This window comes from Podarcis bocagei, assembly GCF_964188305.1.
Source record: "Podarcis bocagei genome assembly, chromosome: 7".
In the NCBI taxonomy this organism is placed as follows: Eukaryota; Metazoa; Chordata; class Lepidosauria; order Squamata; family Lacertidae; genus Podarcis; species Podarcis bocagei.
This window is the reverse complement of record NC_138132.1, coordinates 68,002,315-68,017,731: the sequence shown is the minus strand read 5'-3', so window position 1 is coordinate 68,017,731 and position 15,417 is coordinate 68,002,315. Positions and strand designations below refer to the sequence as shown.

The window sequence follows — 15,417 nt, the reverse complement described above, 5'->3', positions numbered from 1 at the left end:
AAGTTTTTAATATTTAATGCTGTATTGTTCTTAACACTCAATTGGGAACCGCCCAGAGTGGCTGGGGAAACTCAGCCAAATGGGTGGGGTATAAATAAATTATTATTATTATTATTATTATTATTATTATTATTATTATTATTATATTGCATTGTTGTAATCGTGTTGCCTTGGATATTACCAACATGCCTGCCTGCCCCTCTCCCTCCGAGAGGTTGGGTTGGTTCGGCTTCCCGCCCCGCCACTCCACTCCCACTCCCAGCTGGCACCATTAAGCAAAGCAGTCTCAGCTGCATGTAAAACACTTTCTAAGCAAGCAAATGGGCCTCCTCCTCCGAAGAGCAGGAGAAGAGGCCCCCGTGGGTGACATGCAGAGAGGGGCAGGTAGCAGTGGCAAAGCCAGCCGTCGGCGGAAACGTGTGAGCCTCCTCCAAGCCCCTGCCCGCCCCATGCTACCGGCCTGCCCCAAGGAGGGAGAGGCAGCGAGCTGCTTTTTCTCTCCATCATGCCTGCGCGGCTTGTCCTGGCCGCCTTCCTGGTGGGGCACATGGCTGCTGCCAACGGCTCTTGCCAGGCCCTCTTTAACCTGCCAGGGGACTTCATCATCGGCGGCCTCTACCCAGTCCATAGCAATAGCACTGAGCGGAACAGGACCCGCCCACTTCAGCTGCCTTCCTGCGAGAGGTGAGAGGGCTGGGTTTTTTTGTGTTGTGTTGTGGCGGGGCTCTTTCTTCTCCCATCCCTGAAGCAGAAATCAGGGCTGTTGCCTCAGCATGCTTCACCCCCTTTAAGTGGCGTAGCGTGGGGGGTGCAGGGGGGGCCGGCCGCACGGGGCGCAACATCTGGGGGTTAGGGTTAGGGGGCGCAAATCCACGGGTTAGGGGGCGCAAATTACCGTATTTTTTGCACCATAACACTCACTTTTTCCTCCTAAAAAGTAAGGGGAAATGTCTGTGCGTGTTATGGAGGGAATGCCTATGGGTTGCATGCCTACGGACTTTCCTCCTCTAAAAACTACGTGCGTGTTATGGTCAGGTGCGTGTTACAGAGCGAAAAATACGGTACTTGCCTTGCCCCGGGTGCTGACAACCCACGCTACGCCACTGCCCCCTTTGACTCTTCCTCTGTCTTTGGCCAGCTGGTGGGTGACCGTTCATGGGCATCTGGTTGTGGGGGCAGCAATGAGGAGGCCGCAAAGGGTGCTGAGGAACATAAAAGGGGGGCTGGCTTCTGGCTGGGTCAGACCAAAAGGGGCCCACTTAGCCCAGCCTTCTCTGCTCAGAGCAGGAATCTCTCAGATAGGACTGGGGTGCAACACACAGCATTTTTCTCTAGCAGTTGTGCACACTCTTTTTCCTTGGACCGTCACAGAGCTGGGAGGCCAGAAATCTGGGGGAGTGCAACCTCGAGATTGTGGACCACAATTGGCCCTCCATCCCTCTCTAGCTGTCCTGGGCATGCCTCTCCCCAAGACACCCACCCCTACCATTTTAGGAGACCTCTTCTCCAGCCACCCTCCCTCTCTGCCTGCTGGCAAGTAAACTTGGAGTCTGTTTATAACTAGTTTTTACCTACAAACCCTTGCATGGCTTGGGACCTCCATACCTTGAAGGACCGCCTCTCCGCATATGAACCCAGCTGGATTGTGTACTTGTCATCTGAGGCCCTTCTCTATACCCTCACTCCATGAGAGGGCTTGGAGGGTGGCAACATGAGAATGGCCTTTTCTGTGGTGGCTCCCCATCTGTGGAATGCTCTCTCCAGACAGCTTGCCAGGCAAAAACATTCCTCTTTGTTCAGGCCATCGGCCGTTAAATAATCTATGGCCTGTTAAATGTGTGTTGGGCTGGGGGCTGGGACTGTTATTATGATTATTTAATTATGCTCCATATTATGTTTTTTATCATTATGCTCTGTAAACTATGTCCTTAATGTTGTACACTGCCCTGGGATCTTTGCATAAGGGGTGGTATATAAATAAAATTAATTATAATAATAATAGTAATAATAACTACTTTTATGTATAAATTTATTTGGTTTTTCAGATTAAAATTTTACAGTCACATATCCAACATACAACATTGAAACAAGATTCCAAAGAATCTCCAGAACTTCCCTCTTCCCCTTTGTGGGTCCTTTTGTTAATCATTTCCTCCTGCATCTTTTATAATAATCCAAATCTTTTACCTCTCCATTGTTTCCAAAATTCACCACTAAACTACAAGTGTTATTCCAATCCTACTAATGATTTTAACTGCTTGCAATGGTTTTAAAGATAAAGTATAACCCCCCCCCCCATTCCTTATTAAAATTTTGGTCTTCCTGATTTCTGATTCTTCCAGTCATTTTAGCCCTTTTGGCATAATCCATCAACTTGATCTGCCATTCTTCTCTGGTGGGGTGTGTGCGTGTTGAGGTACCATTTCTACAGGCTTAATTGAACCCTACATTTATTTCCTCAGTCTAAACCCTTGGGGCTATGTTCATTTTCAAGCCATGAGGCTGGCTGTTGAGGAAATCAACAATTCTTCCACTTTGCTCCCCAACATCACCTTGGGATACCACATATGGGACACCTGCCAAGACAGCCTTTACCTGCAAGCCGCCTTCCAGCTCTCCCCACACCAGTGGTGCCACTCGCACCAAGGAGGCTGTTCCCAGAGAGTCATCGGTGTGGTGGGTCCCGACACGCCCGAAATGACGCAGCTGACAGCGAGAGTCTTCACCTTCTACGGCCTTCCGCAGGTGAGCTGCTAAATTGATGCTATGCATTAGTCTCGGTGGCCTTTTCGAGAAACGGTTTCAACATCTGACCCTGTAGCCGTCTCCACTCTGCTGAGCTGGTGGGCCTACAAATGGACTGGTTTGTTGTGGTGTCAGCCATATTTGCATATATGTGCCAGAAAAGCTGTGGAATGAACCTCAAGGGATTCTCAGGCACCAAGCAACCATGTTGGGAGAGGGAAGGAAGACCCCAAAGGCAGCAGTTAAGTCAGCCAAATCCTTGTTAGACCCTCACCAGTTGGGTGAATGTGTAAAGTGGAACTGGTCTGGAAGCTCTGACTTCCACAGAATGCGGCAGGCAGGTTGCTCCCAGGAGAGGATGTCCCAGGGCTATACTGGTTGCCAGCGTGCTGCTGGGACAGGTTCAAAGCTCTTGTGTTAATTCATTCACAAAGCCCTAAGCAACTTGGGCACTACATGTAAAAAGGTCCAAATGACAGACAATAGCAAACACAGCAGGTGGCTGAGAGGAGCCTGCAGCTGCCTCACCCAGCGATGTAGGCGGCTTGGGAGAGTTGGCAGCGCCCGCCGTTCAGGGCCATGGCTCAGTGGGCACAGCCCCACTACCACAACACTTGCATGCAGAAGGTCCCAAGTTCAACCCCTGTCAGGGACTGGACTGAGGAGGAATAGTGGAGACTGCCCTCCCCTCCTCCTGCACTTCCCAGAGAAGAGGGAGAGACAGTATAGATTTAGAACAGTGGTTTGCAGAAGGTCACAGTTCAGAGGCTGCAGAAGGGAGAAGCTGGGAAATATTGGGAGAGGAACAGGGAAAAGAAGCAACACCAGGGGAGAGACAGTTGACAGACTCAGTGACTTGAGAAAGTATTCCACACACACCCCTCCTAGGACCCAGCGGGCATTGAAAGTAAAACAGAAAGCTCAGAGGCAGAAAGCACAGATCAGCCAATGTAGGGATGACATATAATAGGAGAGACGGAGGGGTTTACTCAGAGCAACGCCATTATCCAAGAGAGACTGCATTTCTATGTCTAGGGGCGGAGGAAGGGGGGGCGGTGGGGGGCGGGTCATCCCAGGTTTCACCACTGAGGGGGGTGACAAAATGCCAGGCAGCACCCATCGCGGGGCTTGCAGCATGCCTGAGCCACGCATCTTTCCTAGGAGTGACACAGTGGCTTGGGCGCCCGCAGACTCCGCACTGCCCCAAACGGTCCGCCTGCCACCTCCCCCTCAGCTGTAGGGCAGCTGAGTGGGAGGAGGCAGGCAGACTTCTCAGAGGCCCTGCGGAGCGTCCTGCCCCGGCTGGTCCTGCCCCTGGACGCAGGGCACATGCGCCACCCCAGGCGCCCAATCGGCTTGCTCCGCTGCTGTCGATGTCTCTCTCTGTGAATATTGACTAAAAGATATTGGTAAGAGCTTCTTGTCTTTCCCTTACTGGCAGACTGCCGTGAGGGAGGGGAAACAGATTCCTTGAAGCCTGACAACCCCCTTGCATCTGGCATCTCCAGGCAGGGCTAGGAAACATTCCCTGCTGCCAGGCAGTGCCAACCACATAGAACTAGGTGTATGTTGTTAATACGTTGTTTAATGGCCAGTGGTTGCTCATGTTGTAGTTGTTAATGTTTTTATTTCTATTTTTTTCAAAAAAATATTGATTTTCAAAATTTCAAAACAGACAAACAGACATACATCCTGTTTAAATCTTGGTAACATTATTAAGTGACTCAAATCCCCTTGGTTGAATTTCATTATAACAGTTTTCCAAAATCTATTTTTTCAAAAAATTAACTTGGTCACTTAACATCTTTCATTCTTTCTAATTTAACTTTAAACATCTTAAAACTTATCTTTACATATTTGAATCCTAAGCCTATCTATTTATTTGCAAGCTTTTCCAATTAAGTTATCTTAACATATTTCGCTAAATAGTCTTTAAATTTAATCCATTCTTCCTGATACTCCTCTCCTTCTGGTCGCGGACTCTTCCAGTCAGGTCATCCAGCTCCAAAAAGTCCATCATCTTCATCTGCCAATCTTCCACTGTTGGTATTTCTTGTGTTTTCCAATTCTTTGCTAACAAAATTATTGCTGCAGTTGTGGCGTACAAAAATCATTTAACATCTTTTTTGGGCAATTCCAAACCTGTTATTCCAAGAAGAAAGGCCTCTGGTTTCTTAATAAATGTACATTTCAACATTTTTTTTCAATTCGTTATAAATCTTCTCCCAGAAGTCTTTCACCTTGGGGCTGTAGTTGTAAATGTTTTTAAACTTGGTCACGCGTATTAGGTGACTAATGGACGCGATAAATGAGAACTCCCCCACTTTCTCCATCTGCACCTGGTAAGAACACACACTGCTCTAGGCACTCTCTGAGCTGTGCACACACCATTCCATATTGCCCTCCTGCTTTTAAAAACGTGCCTGTCTCCTGTCCAGGTCTCGTACAGTATCAAGAAAGAGATCTTTGCTGACAAGAAGCTCTTTCCACTGCTTTTCCGTACGATCCCTAGCAATGACCACCAGGTCTCGGGGCTCATCTCCTTGATCTCGGCCTTTGGCTGGGAGTACGTCTCCGCTGTGGACAGTGGCACCAAAGCCAGCGAGAAAACAGTTCAGTCTTTGATTGCCAAGGCAGCAGCCAAGGGCATATGCATTTCCTACCAGGGGCTGATGACGGCCGATCTCCGCATCTTGGAAAGCCGGCTGCAGAGGGTGATTGAGAACATAGAGAAAGCCAGAACCAACGTCGTCATCGTCCTTTCCAATGTGGTCATTACCAGGAAGTTCTTCCATGCTGTCATCAAACTGAAGATCGAAGGCAAAGTCTGGATCGCACCCGAATCCTGGATCTTAGCCGACACCATTGCTTCCATACCAAACATCGAGCAAACAGGCACCGTGCTTGGACTCACTGTCAAGCCAGTCAAACTGCCTCAATTTGTACACTTTGTTGGGAAAACGCTACAGCACTCCCCGTTAAACAAGACGGATGGCCCTTTGCTCTCTGAGGCCCCGACGGTGGAGGCTTGCTCCCAGTCCTGCGATGAGAACCAACTGCTCTCCCCAGACGCTTTAGCCAACATTTTGAACAGTTCCATTTGGCAGTGGTCTTTCTATTCATACGCTTCTGTCTATATCCTGGCCGAGGCCCTCCACAACCACCTGGGGTGCAGCCTGGAAGGATGTCCAGCAAGCAAGGAGTTCAAGCCACGGCAGGTAATAATAATAATAATAATAATAATAATAATAATAATAATAATAATAATAATAATTTTTATTTATACCCCGCCCTCCCCAGCCAAGGCAGGGCTCAGGGCGGCTTACAAGCAATAATAAAAACAAGTTGAATGACAACATTAAAATACAACATTAAAATATTGAAACATTAAAATATTAAAATGTAGCCTCATCGCAGGAGGAGAAGGAAAAGAAAAAAGAAAGAGAGGGAGGGAATCAAATTGGCTCCAAGCCAAAGGCCAGGCAGAACAACTCTTACAGCCCCTGTGGAAAGAAATCAAATCCTGCAGGGCCCTGGTCTCATGAGGCAGAGCGTTCCACCAGGCCGGAGCCAGAGTTGAAAAGGCTCTGGCTGTGGTTGAAGCTAATCTAACCTCCTTAGGGCCCGGGACCACTAGGGTGTTGCTATTTATGGACCTTGAGGCTCTCTGTGGGGCATACCGGGAGAGGCGGTCCCGTAGATACGAGGGTCCTAGGCCATGAAGGGCTTTAAAGGTCAAAAGCAGCACCTTAAATCTGACCCTGTACTCCACCGGGAGCCCGTAAAGCTGGAAAAGCACTGGGTGAATATGCACCCATGGCAGGGACCCCGTGAGGAGCCTTGCTGCAGCATTCTGCACCTACTAGAGTTTCCGGGACAGGGAAACTCCGTCGCAGGGCGGTGGCGTAGTTGTTGATTGACTCCCCCTCTGCCTGGTTCCGGTGGTAGAACGCATGGCGGGCAGCAATCTTGGACGGCTTTGGTGCGTAGTGGTTGCGGAGTTTCTCTTGGATCGTGTCCCATTGTGTTGCCTGGACTGCTTCAGGCGCAACCAATGCTCGGGCCGTCTCAAACACCTCAGGCCCACAGAGGCTGAGGAATAGGCCCCGCTTCCGATCCACTGATACTGCTGTCAGCTCGTTGGCTTGGAGGTAGCAGTCGAACCGAGCGAGGTAGGAGTCCCATGACTCAGAGGCTGGCGCAAACGGCGGTAGAGGCACAAGTGAAGCCATGATTCCGATGCCGGCGTGAAGGGCGATGGATGGAACACAGTGCTCTAGCCAGAACAGTCAGCTCTGAATTGGTTCTGCCCAGTGATTTCGCTCAGTGATTTCGCTCAGTGATTTCGCTCTGTGATTCAGCTCAGTTCAGAGGCTGGCCGCATCTGGCTGTGCTCTGATGTCCATCCATCCCATCCTCGTCGCCAGTATTAAGTAGTGGGTTGACATAGCAGCCGGCACAGCGATTTCTTCAAGTAGCTCTTTATTAAGACAAGCTGGAATAGAACTGACTGCGAACAGCTCAGCCGGCCTGTATTTATAGGCAGCCGGCTGTCAACATTGTAACCACAACAGCCCCAGAGTTCCCGCCTAAACTAACTGCCGCGGACCTGAGTGAAAACTATCTACAGACCTGAGTGAAAACTATATACAGTATCCCCCTGTTGGCCCAGGGTGAAACTACACTACATAACAAGGGTGTTGCTATTTATGGACCTTGAGGCTCTCTGTGGGGCATACCGGGAGAGGCGGTCCCGTAGGTACGAGGGTCCTAGGCCATGAAGGGCTTTAAAGGTCAAAAGCAGCACCTTAAATCTGACCCTGTACTCCACCGGGAGCCAGTGCAGCTTGAAAAGCACTGGGTGAACATGCTCCCATGGAGGTAAGCGCTACGTTCAGGGGAGCAGGCCACCACTGCTGCTGCTGTTTTGATAAATAGCATCCTCTCCCCGGGGTTTTTCCTTTCAGCTCCTTTGCTCCTTCCCAAACATCTGGTATATTTGGGATCAGGCTGCTCCATATCTCCCTTTGTTCAAAGGCAGGCTAGGAAGCGTCTGTCCTCTACCCTCAATGCCTGGAGGAAGTCGGCTTGAAGCACCAAGGGACTAAAGCGCATTTGCCACTCACCTCCCTCCTGTGTCCATGTGCAACATGTCTAGTTGTATTCTTTTTATTAATTTTTCTTTTTCTTTTTCTTATTATGTTTTTACTGAAATTTTATTGTTGTTAGCCGCCCTGAGCCCAACTCTGGCCGGGGAGGACAGGATATACAGTGAGGGGCGAAAAGTATTTGATCTCCTGCTAAATTTGCCTGTTTGCCCTCTGACGAAGAAATGACCAGTCCATAATTTTAATGGTAGGTTTATTGTAGCTGTGAGAGACAGAATAACAACAGGAAATCCCCCAGAAACCCAGAAGACAAAAGTCAGAGAATGATGTGCATTATAATGAGTGGAATAAGTATTTGATCCCTTTTGCAAAAGGCGACTTAGTACTTGGTGGCAAAACCCTTGTTGGCAATTACAGAGGTCAGACGTTTCTCGCAGGTGGCCACCAGGTTTGCACCCATCTCAGGAGGTATTTTGTCCCACTCCTCTTTGCAGATCCTCTCCAAGTCAGTAAGATTTTGAGGCTGATGTGTAGCTACTCAAACCTTCAGCTAGAGTTAAACGGGCAAATTTAGCAGGGGATCAAATACTTTTCCCCCTCCCTGTAAATAAAATTTGTTGTTGTTGTTGTTGTTATTGGTGGTGTGACTTAATAGCATCCGATAGGTGCCAGCTAGTGCCTCCGCAGTAATGGCTGCAGCCAGAGCAGTTTCCCCAGCTCACTTGGTTCAGAAACCCAAGGCAAGCAGGTGGCATTCAGATGTCCAAGGCAGTAGCTGCCTTTAGGATCAGGTGCCCTGAGGTTGTGGGAGGAAAGGGAAGAAACTTGAAGCAGATCTCTCCCATCACCCGGGAGAGGAGTGGGTGCAGTGTCTGTAGCAGAGCTTATGATTTTTTTTAAAAAAAAGGAATTTCCATGGGGGAGCGGGAGAGAGATAATCTCAAAAGGGCACTTTTAACCTTTTCATTAATTTTAACTAATTTAAATAAATAAATAAAAAATGCCATGAACCGTGCATTTTAACAGCAAATCGTTGTGCAGTGGTACCTCGGGTTAAGAACTTTATTTGTTCTGGAGGTCCGTTCTTAACCTGAAACTGTTCTTAACCTGAAGCACCACTTTAGCTAATGGGGCCTCCCGCTGCACCGCCGCTGCACGATTTCTGTTCTCATCCTGAAGCAAAGTTCTTAACCTGAGGTAGTATTTCTGGGTTGGCGGAGACTGTAACCTGAAGCGTCTGTAACCTGAAGCGTCTGTAACCCGAGGTAGCATTGTAATTTAAGGAAACTTGGCATTTAAATTCTAACTAAATATGCCCAGAATGCTTGACATAATTTTTCTAGAAAATCCTGCTCAGCGTGAATCTCTGGAGAAGGCTGACATTGTCTCCTGCCTCCAGCTGAAATAAAGCAAACAACAGGGATCATCATCTCTCAGGCCAATGTTTAGCTGTGCTACCCACACATCCTTCAACAAGACAGTAAACCCCTCCCCCTGCACCCCCAAGATGCAATTCTCTTCTCATTTCAGTTTTATGAAGCATTGTACAAGGTGAACTTTCCTCTGCAAGGCAACACCATCACATTTGGCCAAGAGGGAGATCTGTTCCTGGGCTACAGTGTCGTCACCTGGAGCTGGGAAAATGACACGGCTGCTTTCAAGATGATAGGCAGCTACAGTTCCCAAGCCCTGACTATCAACAAGTCTGAAATCAATTGGCCAGCACCAGGGTATCAGGTAAGACACCAGGCGAAACACCCAGAAAGAAGGAAAACACGGGCGATGCTGGATGGGGATGATAGATGTTGGGAGAGAGAAGTCTGGAAGAGATTCTTACTCTCCATAGCAGAGCTAAGCACAGTGGCAAATGCTCCAATTTACATCTGCCCACCTTTAAACAAATGTTCCCCACATAAATGCTCAGGCTAGAATAAATCACAGGGACTTAGCTTTCCAAATAAGTGAAGCTTTTACTCACAGAGATTCCAGAAGTTACAAGAAACAAGTCTCTATCCACTGAAAGAATCATGCAATCCACTGAAAGAATCATGCAATCTTTAGGTTAACAAAGACGCAGGCTTTAAAATCTCCATTTTGGAGAGAGTCAGCTCACTTGCAGGGAACCCAGTTGCTTATTTCAGGAAGCACAGAGGGGGAAAGAGAGAGAAGGGGTGGGGAGGAAACAAAAGGCTGCAGGGAGCCTGCTAAGCTCCTTCTCCACTGACAACCTGAGCTCGGGTTAACCCTTTCATTCATGCAGCTGTGAGTCAGTAGCTAGATCTTACAAAAGATGGGAGCTGTACTGGAGGGCATCAGATTGGGGAACAGCTTGGGGCTTACTTGGACATAAAAGAACCTAAGAGCAGCCATCTGGATCTGACCCTAATGGCTCCTTCTGCTATTGCATTCCGTTTCTCACAGTGACCAAAGAGATCTTTCTGGGAAGCTTCATCTTGCTGCTTCCTTGACATCCACATGCTGCCTATCCAAGGCGTTGCTGCAGCTTCTGGATAATTTAGCTTGCTCTCTTGCACACCTTTTCCAACTTTACAATATCCTACGTTTTTTCCATTCATTCATTTAGACAAAGTAATAATCATAAATAAATAAGAATAAACACATGTACCCCACCACTGAGACCATTCCATTGTAACTATCCAACCTCCCAAAATTTCAACACCCCTTGTGATGGTTTGACCCCCTTCTGTTTTAACAGTACACTACATTTTCTGATATAATATCCTACATTTTTCTCAACATAGATTTCCATAAAAGCCTTGGGATATTGGGGGACTGATTTGTTATTCCTTTTTAATGACCCCTTTTAATGATGGATACCACATTGGATGGGTGCAGTGAACTACCGACTGACTTCCACCAGTCGCCAACAACTCAAATGCCTCCACTTAACCGAACTCTCCTGTTCTAGGTCCCCAAATCATATTGCATGGCAGTGTGTGAAGTGGGTCAAATCCGAAGCAAGCAATTGCTGGAGGAGTGTTTATGTCGCTGTGACGATTGCCTGGAAGGGACCTATCAAAACGAAACAGGCGAGTGCAAACACCGCGTGGCTCAGGGAGCCTCATTTGTGAATCTGAAGACTGGCCTCCGCTATGCGCTAGACAAGTTCTAGCTCCTTCCCTTGACTCAGAGGTCATCAGTGCCAAGTAGGCAGAGGCGGAAGGCAGGAAAGAGTCCCAAGGTGTAGGAGTTACGAGTGTTAGATAAGGTGATGGGTTCAAATCCCCGTTCACAGTCTTTCGTGATGGTGCCAATTCTGCCGAATGAACAACAGTCCAGAACAGGAGCACAAAGGGCCGCTGCTGTTCACTTTTGCCTCTGTCCCTTCATGGGCTGACAGAGGGTCCTCTGGAGGGTTTGTTTTTGTTCTGAGTCACAACACAGCTTTACCCTCTGCCCCTTTCCCCTCTCCCCCAAGCAGAGACTCGGGCAAAGGGCTCTTTGTGGATGGCAACACAGGCTCCAGCGATTGTGTCTATCTGTGACTCCACGACCTTTGCAAAGGCCCATGCTGAACTTTGCACAGAGTGTGGGGCTCTGCAAAGCCCCAGGAAGCTCACCAGCTATAAGACACCATCTGGGGGAAACGTGGGATTAAAAAAAAATTTTAATTAATTATCTCCTCCTCCTCCTTCTTCTTCTTCCTGACTTTACACAGACTGAGGCTTGGCCAAAGACTTTTTCACTGTCCACAATGGGAAGGCAGGGCTCAAAAGCAGAACTTTAGAGCTGGAAGGGACCCCAAGGGTCATCTAGTCCAACCCCCTGCAATGCAGGAATCTCAGCTAAAGCAAATGGCCATCCAACCTCTGCTTAGAAACCTCAAAGGAAGGAGTGTCCACAACCTCCCATGGGAGACAGTTCTACGGTCGAACAGCTCTTACTGTCAAAAGTTTTTCCTGATGATTAGTCAGGATCTCATTTCTTGTAACTTGAAGTCATTGGTTCGAGTCCTACCTTCCAGAGCAGGAGAAAACAGGCTTGCTCTCTCTTCCATGTGGCAGCCCTTTGGATATTTGAGAATGACCACCGTATCTCCGCTCAGTCTCCTCTTTTCTAGGCTAAACAATACCCAGCTCCTTCAACCACTCCTCATAAGGCTTGGCTTCTAGATGCTTGATCATTTGAGTTGCCCTCTTCTGCACATGTTCCAGCTTGTCAACATATCTTTCCAATAATAATAATAATAATAATAATAATAATAATAATAATAATAATAATAATTTTTATTTATAACCTGCCCTCCCCAGCCAAGGCCGGGCTCAGGGTGGCTAACAACCAATAATAAAAACAAGTTGAATGAATACAACTTAAAAGCAAGATTAAAAGACAACATTAAAACATTAAAATGCAGCCTCATCACAGGAGGAGAAAGGAAAAATGAAAGAGCAGGAGGGAATCAAGTTGACTCCAAGCCAAAGGCCAGGCAGAATAACTCTGTCTTACAGGCCCTGCGGAAAGAAATCAGATACTGCAGGGCCCTGGTCTCATGAGGCAGAGCGTTCCACCACGCTGGAGCCAGTGTTGAAAAGGCCCTGGCTCTGGTTGAAGCTAATCTAACTTTCTTAGGGCCCAGGACCACTAGAGTGCTGCTATTTATGGGCCTTAAGGTCCTCCGTGGGGCATACCGGGAGAGGCGGTCCCGTAGGTAAGAGGGTCCTGGGCCGTGAAGGGCTTTAAAGGTCAAAACCAGCACCTTAAATCTGACCCTGTACTCCACCGGGAGCCCGTACAGCTGGAAAAGCACTGGGTGAATATGCTCCCATGGCAGAGACCCCGTGAAGAGCCTTGTTGCAGCATTCTGCACCTGCTAGAGTTTCCGGGACAGCTTCAAGGGCAGCCCCGCGTAGAGCAAATTACAGTAGTCAAGCCTGGAGGTGACCGCCGCATGGATCACTGTGGCCAGGTCGGGGCAGGAAACGTAAGGAACCAACTGCTTGATGCGGCGAAGGTGCATCCCTAGCCTGGGAGAGAACCCTGCATGGAAGTCCTGGAGAGTCAATGTAGAGACAACAAGTCAGTGCCTGCCTTGGTGTAAGGCATTTTCTTCTACTTCTAAGCTGACTGAGCTTCTCCTTTCATCCTCTTCAGGTGGAGACACTTGCATCCTGTGCCCCCCAGGGATGTGGTCCCCTCTGAAGAGCAGCACCTGCTTCCCCCCGCTCATCACGTATCTCAACATCACCACCACCACCATCTTGGCCCTGGTGATCCTGACCATCGTCGACTTCTTCCTGCTCTTTGGCTGCTTGCTGGTTTTTGCCCTCCACCGTCAAACGCCAGTGGTCAAAGCGGCCGGGGGCAAGCTGGCTTTCGTCATGCTGGCCTCGCTGCTGGCTTCCTGCACCACCACCAGCTTGTTCGTCGGGAAGCCCACCGAGGTCACCTGCCTGATCCGGCAGCCCTTGTTCGCCATCAGCTTCACCGTCTGCGTCTCCTGCCTCCTGGTCCGCTCCTTCCAGATCATCTTCATCTTCAAAATGGCCTGCAAGCTGCACCCTGGAGCTGCCAAGTGCTGGGTCAAGTACAAAGGCACCTACGTCTCAGTAGGCCTCAGCTGCGGCCTGCAGGCCCTCATCTGCCTCCTCTGGCTCCGCTTCTCCCCGCCCACGTTGCAAGAGGATTTTGTGAGCGAGAGGGAGGTCTACCTGCAATGCTCAGAGGGCCACTTTATGGGGCTAGGAGGGGTGCTGGGCTACATCACCCTGCTGGGCGGCGCTTGCTTCGCCTTCGCCTTCTGGGGCCGCAACCTGCCCAAGAATTACAGCGAGGCGAGGCTCCTCACCACCAGCATGCTGGTCTTCCTCATGGGCTGGGGCAGCTTCATGCTCATCTACATCACCACCGAAGGGAAGGGCAAGGGGATCCCTGCTTTGCAGATGTTCACGGTGCAGACCAGCGTCTATGCCATCCTCTGCACCTTCTTCCTGCCCAAATGCTACCTGATCCTCTTCCAGCCGCAGTTCAACACGGTGGCCCATTTCCAGACCTGTATCCAAGCCTACACGGCCACAGTCAGAAACGCCGAGCAGTGAGAAGCCTTCCTTGGGGTGGGGAAAAGGCTTCTCCCGCAGGAGAAAGCCCGGAAGGACCACGGGAAAACTTCTGCTCCAACAAGAAACGGGAGCCTGGAGACGGGGGTAGCGGGCTGCACACTTCACCTGTGTTGTAAACATAGGCTGGGTGCTCAGAATCCTAGAACGTCTGTGTGCTCGAGAGCCAAATAGCAGAAACTACAGAGCGAGGCTACATTTGTATATTTCAAGCTTCTGAGAATTCGGTGTAGAATTTCAATGGATTTTCGGGCAGAGGTCCAATGAAAACAGGATTGTTGATGGTGCTGCTTGGCTACTGCCAAAGAGCACTGGTCCACACGTAAGCAAATCTCTCTGCCGCTTGTCTGTGTAATCTTTATTAGGGATCCTACGTAAGAAAGTGATAGCTGCTCCTCTTCCCTCCACCACCATCAGAAGGCAAGATCAAAGGCCCAAGTAAGACACCCTCTTTCCAGAATTAGGGCAGGGATAGGGAAGCCTTAGGGGGACCCCCTCTAGATGCAGCTGGAGTTATGCTTGCCGTCCTCATCCTCCCTGACTCTTGGCCACATGGTCTGCTGGGGCTGATGGGAACTGGGAGCTCACACAATATTGGGCAGGTCCCCATTCCTGGCACAGTAGGAAGGAGGAGGGTGAAGAGGAGTAAACTCCAACTGCAGGAGAATCTGGGAAGGGGGCTGTTCCTTCACACTTCAGCACCATCTACCCAGGGCAGCAGAATTATTTCACAAAACTCTCTGTTGGTGTTCTCAAACTGACCCTTAAGTTCAGTAGGGGTGATCTATGAAGGGGTATCCCCACTGAAAGGTGCCCCTGGGGCAAGACATTTGACTGTTTTTGTAAATAATTTACAGGTTTACTGCTAGGGTTTTTTAAACAACCAAGTGGTATATAAATTTTGTTAAATAGGATAAATCAATGCTTTGGAACACTTAGCCAAAAGTAGACTCGATTCAGCATCAATTCAACTCAGGTGTTATGCATGCTATTAAAATCCTTAAGTTCAAGTTAGGGTGTGTGAAAGAATTGTGTTTTTGTATCGTTTTCCTTCATTGGGGGGGGCAGTCGTACCCCTGCTGTGGACAAGTGTGTGTCTGTTTTTATGTTGGATGGCATCTCAAACAATTGAGGCATCCCTTCTGGATTTCAGGCACGCAACTAACTGCATTGATCCAAAGCTGCTTTCTTTCTCTTAAACATCTATAAATAGTGAATATGAAAATTAAGCCTAGAAGTCATTTGTGCGTAGTCAACATGAAAAATGTCTCAACCATCTATGTATTCCCTGCAGTACTCTCTCAGAATCGCTCTTATTTAATCACTTCCCTCAACATTTATCTTCCATTTGCATGACTTGACTAGGCAAACCAGATAATTTGATAAGCAAACATTGTTTTGCATGGAGGCCAAAATGCCATTTTGCACCTGTGATTCTGCAATTTAGGCTTCAAAAGGTTTGCTAGAAAGGGGGAATGGAGGCTGTGGGT

At 48.7% G+C, this 15,417-nt stretch overlaps 1 protein-coding gene across 1 annotated transcript; it reads left to right on the top strand.

Annotated features, from left to right (window-relative positions):
- Positions 1–247: 247 nt before the first annotated feature.
- LOC308590996 (taste receptor type 1 member 1-like) lies at positions 248–14,941 on the top strand. Its single transcript, XM_081201483.1, has 6 exons — positions 248–684; positions 2,463–2,745; positions 5,184–5,963; positions 9,384–9,590; positions 10,783–10,903; positions 12,966–14,941. The coding sequence occupies exons 1-6, from the start codon at positions 506–508 to the stop codon at positions 13,907–13,909; spliced, it is 2,514 nt and encodes an 837-aa protein (XP_081057609.1). The 5' UTR covers positions 248–505; the 3' UTR covers positions 13,910–14,941.
- The last annotated feature ends 476 nt before the right edge of the window (positions 14,942–15,417 follow it).

Bases quoted from the DNA above. Each gene is read 5' to 3' on its own strand.
- LOC308590996 (XM_081201483.1), top strand. From the start codon at position 506: ATGCCTGCGCGGCTTGTCCTGGCCGCCTTCCTGGTGGGGCACATGGCT. The intron at 685-2,462 runs GTGAGAGGGCTG...TTATTTCCTCAG, and splicing joins CAGCTGCCTTCCTGCGAGAG to TCTAAACCCTTGGGGCTATG. The intron at 9,591-10,782 runs GTAAGACACCAG...CTCCTGTTCTAG, and splicing joins GGCCAGCACCAGGGTATCAG to GTCCCCAAATCATATTGCAT.